At 36.1% G+C, this 13,105-nt stretch overlaps 1 protein-coding gene across 1 annotated transcript in view; it reads left to right on the forward strand.

Annotated features, from left to right (window-relative positions):
• Window positions 1-13,105, forward strand: part of LOC108711381 (WD repeat-containing protein 72) — a 142,202-nt gene that overhangs the window by 36,193 nt on the left and 92,904 nt on the right. The window contains exons 9-13 of the mRNA XM_018253064.2: window positions 189-282; window positions 977-1,115; window positions 2,121-2,354; window positions 3,602-3,822; window positions 7,639-7,834. Coding sequence (XP_018108553.1) covers window positions 189-282; window positions 977-1,115; window positions 2,121-2,354; window positions 3,602-3,822; window positions 7,639-7,834 — 884 coding nt within the window. The remainder of the gene's footprint in view (window positions 1-188; window positions 283-976; window positions 1,116-2,120; window positions 2,355-3,601; window positions 3,823-7,638; window positions 7,835-13,105) is intronic.

Genomic DNA, 13,105 nt, shown 5'->3' on the forward strand with positions numbered 1-13,105 from the left:
GCAGCAGGAGATGGCAAAATAAGATTAACCATGTAGAACTTGATTGGGCAGATGGTCCTGTGATTTCTAAGAACACAAAAGTAATTACTATCCCAACATTTTTTCTTTGTTACAAAAAATGTAACCTGACTTGACAATCGTATTTTTTAAATATAATTTTAAAGTCAACCTGTTTCTATTTCATGTAGTGGTCTTTCCAAAAGTGTATGCCCAACTGAAGGTGGATTACTTAAAGAAACCATTACTCCTCAGTTACTCTGCTCTACGTGTGTTGAGGAAAAGGTACGACAAAAGTATTTATTGGATTATATCGCATGCAATGCAAATACATTAGTATTTGTTTATATATTAGTCAATTTATCACATAGCATTTATAAAACACACATACTTGGAACTAAAGCAGAATAAAATGTTCACTTACCCTAGCAAAACTTCAGTCTCAGATTTCACACACCTTCATACCTCAAAATGTTCTTATATCAAAAAGTGTTTTTTCTGTTAACATGATGATGATGTTTTGCCAGAGGCATATTTGCTAATATGCACTAGAATTTTGACGTGTTTTGTTGAGAAAAAAGCAAAAAATATGCCAGCTTCATCATTTTGCACCTGTAACTTCCCACATAAACCAATTGGATAGGAGCCCACTGTCTACCTTGTTTGGAAAAGACTAGCAACATACAGTATGAGCCTATTTTATTTTTATAAAGAGCAATTGTAGCATAATGGAACACACACTTTTCAAGCAAGTCAGTTAGGGTTTGTTTGAATGTCAAATAGAAGTGGATATGGGGTCTGTCCTGATTAAAACAGGGACAAAGCTCTGCTGTTTTTTGATGAATTTAATGGCTGGCGGCAAAATGCGGAATGCTGTCCTCCAGCACTGTCCTACTACTCCATGCATCGAAGTTGTGTACATTTCTATTTATGCAGTCATTTTTTGTAATAGCAAAAAATTAACTTTTTATTTGAACAGAATTTATGTTCTATGGGTTTCATGAATGAAAGGAAGGAACCATTTTTAAAAATACTATATTCTGGTGACATATCCGGAAGGATCAGTTTCTGGCATATTCCTGATGTTCCAGTGACCCAGACTGATGGCTCTCCACAACGTAAGAACCTTTTAACTTCATACCAAATCTGTGCTGATTTAGATATATCTGTTGCAGTTTGCATAAATATTATTTATTTAAAAAAATACTAAGGTGCCCAATTAAGCATCTAAAATCCTGAGACTACTGTTTTCCTTTAAATGAAAGCAATCACTTGGCTTCCAGGAAATGTGCTACTCCATGAATGTTAAAAGTTCATATAAAGACTCTTGAAAACCTAATAACAATCACACATAGGTGTCATTGGAGGAATGAAATACCAATTTTCTTATTAATACTAAGCTATGCCAAGCTACTATATACAGGTATGGGATCACTTATCCGAAACCCATTATCCAGAAAGCTCAGAATTACAGGAAGACCATCTACCATAGACTCAATATTAAGCCAATAATTTTAACTTTTAAAAATGATTTCCTTTTTCTCTGTAATAATAAAACAGTATATTGTACTTGATCCAAACTAAGCTGTCTGAATCCATATTGGTGGCAAAATAATCCTGTTGGGTGTATTTAATGTTTAAATAATTTTTAGATGTTTATGGCATGGAGATCCAAATAACAAAAAGATCACTTATTGTAAAAATCTCAAATCCCCAGCATTACAGATAATAAATCCCAAACCTGTATAACTGCTTGTGACAACCAATGTGGTTTTATTTTTAATGGATGTTCTAAATATGTAACTATATGTATAAAATACTTTGGGGGAAATGTAATAAACATGTAACACTAGCGCAAACTATAAAGTTCACAATCACTATCCTAACAAGTGTTAGGGGCAAAGTGTTTGCAGAAGCAAAATTGTTCACGCTGAAAACATTTAAATTTGCATTTCTAACAAATTGCAAATCATTTTTGTGTTAGCGACCAATATTACATTACCCCCTTTATGTATTATGAGATAAATGAAGCAATGATTGCATTTTTTTCTTTTATTAGTTTGACAGTATATTTAATTTCTGAAATATTTCCAAAATGATTCTTTCTTTTTTCCTACTCTCAGAAATACAAAGGAAAACAACAATCACTCTTCAAGAAATCTTTGATAGTCATAAACCTATGTCTGAGGGAATAATAGATTACCTTGTTACTCCTGAAGAAGGCATGGTCACTTCATCAATATACATTCCAAGTCTTGACAAACTGGTGTGTGGCTGTGAAAATGGGAAAATTGTTATTACGTTTGCTCTGCATGCTGCGAGAGCAAGACTTCTTAAAGACCACCCTTTCCTAAAAGGTAATATTGCTTCTTAATTAATACCTTTTAGAATGCAGCTTGTTCATTCATAGCTTGTTCATTTATAGAACATGCTAAGCAGGCCCGGGCTGGCAATCTGTGGCAATCTGAGGGGCTGCTGTAGGGTTGGACTTGGAATTTTGACTCACAGTCCAGACCTGATGCTAAACTTTAACATCATTCATACATCAATCAATCTTCCTACATAGCAATTCAGGTCATATCACAGGTACTGTTTAGGTTTTAATCTTACTTTTGAATAAAAAGATATATACTGTACGTGGATGCCATTGCAGAGAAGTGCTTATTTATTGTGGTATTTATTGGCCTGGAGCAGTGGCTGGAAGGGGCTTAGCTTATTGGTCAGTTAGGCTTATCTTAGTTAGGTTAGCTTGGACATCAAATAGAGTGGAACATGGGGGGCATGTTTTTTGAAACTTTAGCTAGCATCTGACTGGGGTATCCAGGGCACAATGGGGTGAGACCTTAAAGGAGAACCAAACCCTTGCTAATAAAAAACCCCTATCCCCTACCCTACATACTGTAGACCCCCTACCTGCTCCCCCCAGCCTATAACTCTTTACTTACCCCTTGGTCCAGATTCAAGGTGCCATCTTCTTCTCTTCGGTAATCTTTGGGTCTTCTTCCGGTGATTCTTCAATTTTTGTAACTTTTGGTGCATTCGCAGTTGTTGCAAAACAGAAGATTGCACCCACTGTGCATGCGCCGTTACACTGCTTTATTCCTGAAGAGAAGAAGATGGCGTCGGTGAACTCTGATGCCCTGAATCTGCAAGGGGTAATTTATTTCATACATAGCAATTCAGTTAGGTTAGCATAGAGATTTAAATACATACCACCTTAGTGCATTCAGTAGAAACCTTGCATAAGGAAGCAGATATACTGCAATGTGATGTGATGTAATGTTGTACTACTTTGCAAATATAATTAATTTTTAAATACCACCTTGTTTGTGAGTTTTGTGTGCAAGCCCAACAAGGAACTTTTTATGCTGTTTATTGCGTTTTATGGGGGCATTTTTGGGCTTATTGCACGTCTACCTAAATTTAAGTGTTCTTTGAGTTAAATATTGGAGTGCCCTTCATTGATTTATATTTGTGTATGGCTGATATATTCTAACCTTATTATGAGCCAATAGAGACTCTGAAACAGAATACATTTAATAATTACAATAATACTAAAGGCATTTAAACTTAATATGAAATTAAACCATTCTTATCTCCCTAGGTTCACTGCCGCACAAAATATTTGATGGGCATGACTGCAGCATTACTAGTTTACTTTATCCACATGGAGAGTCAGAGAAATTTGATCCAACTTGGCTCATTTCTGGTGATCAGAATTCAACAGTAATATGGAGAGATGTGTTCACAGGGCAGATATTCCACAAATTTTTTCTACAGGCTGGGTCAATAATGAAACTACTGGTTCCACCAGATGATTACAAAGTAAGAAAAAAAGGTCTTCTTATAACAATGAATCTCAATGCTACTTTGAGTTACAAAGTACACTGTGAAAAAATGATGTGCAATAATACTAAAACACATTCAGAAGTACAAGGAGCATGCACTATTTACAGAACAATGTTAGTTTCCGCGTAGTGTTATCCTTTTTAAATTATTGATTGCTGAACTTTTGTTTCGGCATGGTTAAAAATAATTTAAAAAGACATCTTTAGGCCAGCTAAAGTTGACATTTAAAAAAGTGCCTGACCTTTTGAATAAAATACATAGAACTTTGACTGACAGTCAGCATGCAACAAAAGTCTTTATCCTGCAGTGGCAAAAGTCTACAGCATGCACTTTTATGTGAATGGAAACTATAAATTCTAAGAGTAATTGTCCTTTTTGGCAATATTTTATATAGAGAATAGATTTGTTTAGCACATACACAGGTAAAGAGTGAAAAGAAAATGGACTCTCATTGGAAAGGACCTTTTCATGATACATTCTGATTAATACATCATTATTGATAATTCTTAGTCTCACAATTGGGTAATTAATGTTCTACTAGAAATTATTATTATTATTTTGAAAAGGGATATTTAGCATCTTATGAGGCATCAACAGAGCATTGCCACCAGTTCTCTGCTGTCAATAAGACATTGGTTGAAATGGATCAAATTACATGTGACAAAATTATTGAGAATGTGCATTTGTGGATGATGGAAATATGGGCCAATTGTCCTAAATCGCTTCTGATAGAGAACACTATGAATGGATGTGCTACTCATGGTCTCTGTATTGCTACAGTAGGTTGGACGATGCAGTTTAGGTCATACCTTTGAAAGAGTAGATATGGATGAAATGAATGAATACATGCAGCAGCTATACCATCTTTCAAAAAGAACACTTGTTTTATTCCCTATAGACTAATTTTATTGCTGAATGTTCAAAATAAGTGATTTGGAGCATTCTATGTACTTTTCTATCCACTATTTTATCATGTTTATCCCTTCTAGGTATTGTGGGTTGTAATATGGAGCACTCTATTAATTTTTTGTGTTGCTTACTGGGGTTCAAATGTTAACACAAGGAAAATCTGCCCAATTTAAATCTTACAATTGACACTCTGAAAACTTGATTTATCGCATTTTCACTTGCGAAAACTCAATTCTTCGGATTATCTGACAAAAACTCCAGATTTTTTAGTTTATCCAGAGCAGATGACGCTGAACCTCAACAGGTTTGAGATGGTGTATTTTCTGATTTAGATTTTTAGCAGCTTTGAGGTATGATAAATCTCTAAAAATCTGAATTTATTTCTTCACAAAAAATGTGTTTTCCCCTTAAAGGGATACTGTCGCGGGAAAAAATTTTTTTTACAAAATGTATCAGTTAATAGTGCTACTTCAGCAGAATCTGCCATTGAAATCCGTTTTTCAAAAGAGCAAACAGATTTTTTTATATTTAATTTTTAAATTTGCTGTGGGGCTAGACATTTTGACATTTTCCCAGCAGCCCCCAGTCATGTGACTTGTGCTCTAAAAAACATCAGGAACACTTTACTGCTGCACTGCAAGTAGGAGTGATGTCATTAGCCCGCCCTCCTACAAGCTGAAGTAATGTAAACCGAGCCTTTTCTAGTCAGCCTGTTAATTGAACAATAGGCAGGTATCAAGATAACAGCTCTCACTGACAACTGTTCAGAAGGATTCTGCTGAATGGACTGAGAGGAGTTCTGTAGCTGCCTGCTGTTACCAGTGCTTTGCTCCACAGCCTTAGACCCTGGTAATAGTGGGCAGGGAGGAGAAAGGCAGTGTTGGGCTTGGAAATGTTAACAGAGCTATGGTAGTGAAGAGTGCAATTGTGAATTATTTATACCTCTTATAACAAAAGCGCAATGCCAAGACTGATGATAGGGAACAGAAATGGGAAAAAAAAGGACATTCTCGAGAAGCAGGAAAAACTAAGAGGGATGAAGTGTAGGAAGGGTTAAATAGTTCAGGGTTGCTTTCTATAGTTTATCAATGAAGAGAGAAGGGAGTAGATAGTTATATATAAACACTGCAGGCACGGAGTGAGTCTGTGTGGGGGTGGGATAGCAGAGGGAACACGGTCACAGTTCTATCACCTTATCTTGTGACCAGCCTCAAACAAACAAATGAAGGCAGCAAGGAGTAAAATCTCCCCCCTCCCAACTCTGCAAACGCTATCAAAGGAATGACGAGAGTAAATGTACCGAAGGGCAGGAGCTGTTTTAGTTTTCCTTTATGCAAAGGGCTGCTCGTGGAAGCTGGAGAGCAAACCGGAAGTGGGAAGTGAAAGCAGTAGCTGCTCTGCATACCATGTGACCGCTCTCCTGGTGACATCACACGCATGAGCAGAGAGGGGAGGGGGAGGACACAGAAGGGGAGGGGGAGTGCACAGATGGATCCTCATGTCGCAGCACGACTTGGCTTTCTACCAGAGGCTGGCTGCCTCCAAGCACACAGGTAATGCCGTGCCTGCTGTTAGTGTAGCCCTTGATGCATGTATAATGAGCAAATATGGAAGCCCCCATGACAAAATAAAAACTATAATAACTTATGTATTGAAATGTGAATTAACATTTTATTTGCCAGACAGTGTTTATTGAGGTGTACTTTTTAGAAAAAGGCAAAAAAAAAAAAAAGTTTAAAATGATGACAGATTCCCTTTAAACTTGGACCAGAAAAAAAATTGAAGTTTAATAAATGGGCCCCCTAGGAGTTTGTAGTTCATATAGTTCTGTATATACAAACGTTTTTTTTTGTTTTGTGCTCTTATCCTTAGAGACTGATTAAGGGGCCCATTAACTTAGATCGAGTGAAGGAATAGAATAAAAAAAACTTCAAATTTCGAATGTTTTTTTTTGGCTACTTAGACCATCGAATGGGCTACTTCGACCTTCGACTACAACTTCGAATTGAATGATTCAAACTAAAAATCGTTCGACTATTCGACCATTCGATAGTCGAAGTACTGTCTCTTTTAAAAAAAAAAAACTTCGACCCCCTAATTCGCCACCTAAAACTTACCGAAGTCAATGTTAGCCTATGGGGAAGGTCCCCATAGGCTTTTGAACAATTTTTAGGTCGAAGAAAAATCGTTCGATCGATGGATTAAAATCGAAGGATTTAATTGTTCGATCAAACGAATTGCGGTAAATCCTTCGACTTCGATATTCGAAGTCGAAGGATTTCAATTCGGCAGTCGAATATCGAGGGTTAATTAACCCTCGATATTCGACCATAAGTAAATTTGCCCCTTAGTATCAGTTGAGGGTCAGACTCAGGCTTTTTATTTCTTTGTGTGTAAAAACAAGCAATTTCTGCAAATAACACTATAGAGATAAAGGACTCAGTTGCGTTTAATTATAGATCTGATCCCAATCCTCGTTGTTTACATAGATACCCTACTATAACGCTTCTGTTTTGAGCCAGAGAAGAAACAGCAATGCAGTATTCATCTGTTAGCAGGAAATATTGAAAATAACGTTTTCAAAAGCTACACTGCATAATGTAATATTACACATTGTATTCGGGACACAAATTGTCCCTTTTTATGATGCACATAACTCTGTTAGCAATGGTTGGTACTACTTGCTATAACACTATTCAAACATGGATAAAGTAGAGTACAATTGTCTAAAACAGAATGCTTATAGTATGGCAAAAGTAGATGCCCCCCCAAAAAATCCTCAACATGCAACATATACCAGGTACTTTATTTGTTGTATATTTTCTTTAGCACTGTTTTATTAATGCCCAGGCTGATATATCATTATTCTTTCTTTTGCTACAGATAACATTTTTCGAGACTGTGTACTGTATTTGCAGTGACAATTCAGTGGCACTTTTAAATCTGCAGGAGCACATATGTGTTTTTCATGCCAGGAAACATCTATTCCCTGTACAGATGTTAAAGTGGCACCCTGTTGAAGATGTCTTAATAGTTGGGTGTGAAGATGGTTCAGTTTATGTTTGGGAAATTGAAACAGGTAATTATTTTCAGTCAAATGCTTTATTTATGTTTGTGTTTAAAGATTAAATGCCAAAATCAGAAGCATAAAGGTTCACTTTAGGGTATTCCCTGCCAGAGAAGCTCATAATAAACTTAAATATAGCCAGTAATAACAAATAGTCAGCAATATCAAATCTAGCTCTAATGCTAGAGTAAGTAATAGTATAATCTGTATTGAATGAAGGGGAACACGAAAATCTCGACTTTTTATATAGTATTAGATATATGTCATCTTGGCCAGGCCATTTTTATGTTTGAGTTGGCAAGAAAAGGACATTATGATTAGACCTAGGGGCACATTTACTTAGGGTCGAATATCGAGGGTTAATTAACCCTCGATATTCGACTGTCGAAGTTAAATCCTTCGACTTCGAATATCGAAGTCGAAGGATTTGCCGCAATTTGTTTGATCGAAGGAAAAAGCATTCAATCTAATGATTAAATCCTTTGAATCGAATGATTCAAACGATTTTCCTTCGATCAGAAATTTGTTAGAAAGCCTAAGGGGACCTTCTCCATAGGCTAACATTGATGTTCGGTAGGTTTTAGTTGGTGAAGTAGGGGGTCGAAAGTTTTTTTTAAAGAGACAATACTTCGACTATCGAATGGTCGAATAGTCGATAGATTTTTAGTTTGATTCGTTCGATTCGAAGTTGTAGTCGAAGGTCGAAGTAGTCAATTCGACGGTCGAAGTAGCCAAAAAAATGTTCGAAATTCAAAGTATTTTTTCTTCTATTCATACACTCGAGCTAAGTAAATGTGCCCCCTAAAGATAACAGATAAAAACAACGGACTATTTCAATTATAACAAAAGGAAGAATATAATGTTGTTCCATAATTATTTAAAATGGGCCATGTAACTTGGTAGTATTTTTATATTACCATGAGAGCAGCATACATTGTAAAGATCACAGGATTAGTCCCAAGTTAATGAGGTTCTTCTCTTCCTTTTGTATATCAAGACTTTACAAGCTTCAGTAGGATTGTTTTGTGACTATTCAACTATTCAATTAACTAAAACAATGGTGTAATTACACCCACAAATGTTTGTGCCACATATCAGCAATAAAAACAAAAAACATTAGTGTTGGTTATTAAAATGCATGCAAACTGTAGCAACTTGCACCTGCAACAGAAGATGCACCCTGTCACTGTACAACATTCTTCCCCACAATACCAGTGTCATTGTGCCAACTGCAATTAGGTGCAATATTTGGTATCAGATACTACAGCCTAGACTTTTTCAGCAATTATTATACTTAGGTGCAATATATAACTTCAATGGAAGGAGTAGCACACAGAAAATAATTGTGCTTGTATGCCCTTTAATTGAATGTGAATCAGTTTGCAACACATACAACACCTATAACCTCAACAGTCAATACGATCCCAGCAATCCCTTATCAAGGCAAGTGTTATCCTCTTTTGAGCCGGAACTGGAAACTGCTTATCTACATGCACCTAACTTGGTACAACTAACTCAAATTTAGTATAGAATGATAAGGGGCATAATAAATGAATAATCCCTTATGTGTTGCATGAATATAATATGGGAACTATGCCATGTTTGCATTTTTACGAAGACCAATAACTTTGTAATTATATGTTATGTTAAATGATGTCATAAAAAATTAAATTCCAACTGTGCCTAATAATGAAGACCGGATTTAACAATTGCCCACTACCTTGTAATTTTTTTGACTGTGTGTTATGTTGATTGCCATACTTCTCAATTTGTACTCTTAACATAAAACCTAACTTAAGTTCTTAAAATAGTTTAATATCATTCCCTTGGGGTTGCATTCCTTTACTGCATTGGCCTACAAATTACATCTGCAGCAAAGCTGTTCCATCAATCTCTCCCTGTGATGCTGCTTTATATTGAGATGATCACTGGTTTATAGGTTTATTTCCTGGCCAGCTGCCCCATTTTCTTTTGAACTACATCCTGCCCCAAATCCACTAAGGTTTTTTACTCTTATTTATGATTACTTTTTTTACTGAAAATTTGCTTTGCGGGAAAAAAAAAATCTGATTTTCGCGAATTTTTCGAACTTTTTCATCTGATTTTCACAATTTTTTTGTAATTTTTACTTGAAAACTCGGAAAACTTCGGGTATTGACCGAAACCCAGCGCACATCAAAAAATCATTGGGACTTCTCCCATTGACTTAAATGTAACCTAGACAGGTCTGAGATGCCAGATTTTCAGATTCAGACTTTTCCATCCTCTGGGTTTAATAAATTCTGAAAATTTTTTTTTTAAAGGTCAGATTTTATTAAAAAAAAATCATGAATTTTTCATAATTTTTGCATTTGGAGATTGAGCAAAAAAATGGCACAGAGTGACATGGCAGCAGAGAGACATAAAAGAAGGGACAGACAGTGCAGACTGTTGTGTGGATGTGTAACACAATTTTTATAAAACAGAATTTGTATGTTCCTTTATTATTATTTTTATTTATTAAAAGTAAATACAATGGTATAATTGGAGGTTTTACTCATCTCTTAAAAAAAGCTTTACAACTGTGACATAACCAACCCCAACGTTTACTTATACCCTGTACAAAGACATATCCTTAATACCAATGTATTTGGTGAGTGTATAATGGTCTTTTAACTTTGTTTAGCTTGGTTAGCCTTTTCTTATTTCATTGTAATTATTTCACATACTACAGTATTGCCCAAATAATATATATCTTAAAGCCAGAGCTGGCAGTTTTATTGGTTTACGTAAAAAAGTTCTGTGCTGTAAAAAATGATATATAACTTTAATATGTGTACATTTCTAGAGCCTCTTCCAATAATATTGTAATGGAAAACATTAACATTTAATCCATTCCATGAGCTTTCCATGATTACATACTGTACCTCTTCTAAAAGGTTTCATCCATACCTGTGTGCTTTTAATAATAATGCAGTATATTGTATTCAATTAGCCATTGTATATACTGTATATCTTTTATAGACAGCAAAGTCCTTAGGTGTATTACATCTCATATGGTAAAATTCCATTCCTTATCTTTTGTACTTCTGCATGAAGAATGGAGGAATTTCATGAATTAAACTTAAGCATCAGTGTCACAAACATCGATAATCAAAATTATTTTGCTCTAATACTTTTACATTCACATTGTAGTTGCTCGCTGCTTTCCAAATCTGTGACTAAATAATGTTTCACAGCTTTTAAAATTTTTAAAGGTACTAAAATAGTGAAACTGCATTGGTTTATCCGTTGGTCTGAGATTGCGATATAAGCAATTTCCTATCTTAACTCTCTCTATAATCGTACGTATTGTATATAACACAGCAGTTCACTACTACAAGAAAAAGTGCCTCTAAAAAGTTGTCAAATTATCTTGCATTGCAAATGCAATTGAACCAGAAGAGAAAAATTAAGTTGCCAAACTGATGAATAGTTATTCTTCCATCTAAAGAATTTCCTTTAAAGGCTTGTTAGGCTTTATCCTATGGGCAGCTTATTTACCTTTGACCCCAAATCCCTGTAGTATATATTTTGATATTAATGGTACATCATATGAATGCACATGCATATAGTATAAACATTTTACTAATCTTTCATTTTTTGTCTTAACTCCTGAAGCTGCTAATAATTTTTATTAAATGAATATAGCAACATTGTCTCCTGAAGCTCTTTACTAAACAAGGGGACACAACTACAAGACAAAGCAGTTTACATATACAGACATTTAACCAGAAGAGATGTACAAGCAATTGCATGTTTTAAGGAGATTATGGGGGGAAGAATTGTGACATATATGTCTAGTGTGGTTGTTGAAGTCCTGTTGGTTAAGATTGTAGTGGTTTAGAGCACTGTAAAAAATAGATAAACAGTAGTTAGTAAACGTGTGGGCGAAAAGTAAGGAGGTTAGGTGGTGATCAAGTTGCTGTGGGCTTAGATTGTAGGCTTGGATGAAGAGGTGGGTTTTAAATAATTGTTTCAAAGAGGTCTGGGAGTGTCTAATGGGACTAATGTAGGCAGTTACAATGGATGGGTTCAGCACATGAAAAGTTCTTGGTGTGGGAATGAGAGGAGAGTGAGAAGGAGAGAAGGAGGTCACATGCAGACTGAATTTTGCATCTGGGGTCAACTTGGTAATTAGAGAGGTGAGTATGCTGGTACAACATTGTTGAGTCTTTTGTAAGCAAGTACAAGAATCTTGAATGAATTCTCTGGGTGATGGATTGCTAGTTCAGGGACTGCTTAAAGGAGAAGGCAAAACATTAGGTACCCCAAAGTGATTGCATTGACTTACCTGAAACCTCGGGCCAGTACTCCTATCAGCAGAAAACTGCACCGGACCGAGGTTATACCAGTGAGCGACCAGAAGCGATCCTCTTCCTCTTTCTTTGCACGGCTGCGCATGCGAAGTAGAAGGAAAAGCCAAACTTCAAATAAAAAGTCGGCTATTTTGTTCAACTGCTCATGCGTTTCCCCCGGGAAGCCTGGGAGAGGATTGTTCCATGGTGCTCACTGGTATAACTTCTATAGCTTCTGCTGATAGAAGCACCGGCCCGGGGTTTCAGGTAAGTCAATACAATCACTTGGGGGTGCCTAACATTTGGCTCTCCCAAGTGCACAAAGCCTTTCCTTCTCCTTTAAATATGATTCTAAACATTGCATAATGCATAAGCTCATAGAGAAGAGATCCACAGATTGCTAATTATTTAACCCTTTAACTGCCAAGAACGTAGCTCCTACGTTCTTTGAAAAAAGGCTTTAAGTGCCAAGAACGTAGGAGCTACGTTCTTTACTAAAACAGCTCTCTCTCTGCACACACTGCAAAATCAGCGTGCAGAGAGGAGCAGCTAGCAGCAGAACCCCCTAGGCAACGAGCTTACCTGAAAAAGATCGGCGATCCTCCACTCCAGGGTCGCAGAGAGACGCAGCAACAGCAGCAACCGATTCAGCAGCTTCCATGTCCCAAGCATCAGCACAGCACATGTTCCTGCTCCGCCCACGCACTTCCTGGTGCAGTGACTCAGCGTGTTTCAACTGAAAAAGGACTCCTCTTCATCTAGATTTGGTAAGTGCCCCTTTTTTTACTAATTTATAGGTATTTACAGGTATTTACAGGCATTTACAGGCATTTACATATACACAGTACACATACTAGTAAAAGTATTTTTTTTTTTTTTTGATTTTCTGATTTTTTTGATTTTTCAAACTTTTGCACATATTTAGATACTCAAATACATATATGCAAATATTTATACACTTTTTAGA

This window comes from Xenopus laevis, chromosome 3L (assembly GCF_017654675.1).
Source record: "Xenopus laevis strain J_2021 chromosome 3L, Xenopus_laevis_v10.1, whole genome shotgun sequence".
In the NCBI taxonomy this organism is placed as follows: domain Eukaryota; kingdom Metazoa; phylum Chordata; class Amphibia; order Anura; family Pipidae; genus Xenopus; species Xenopus laevis.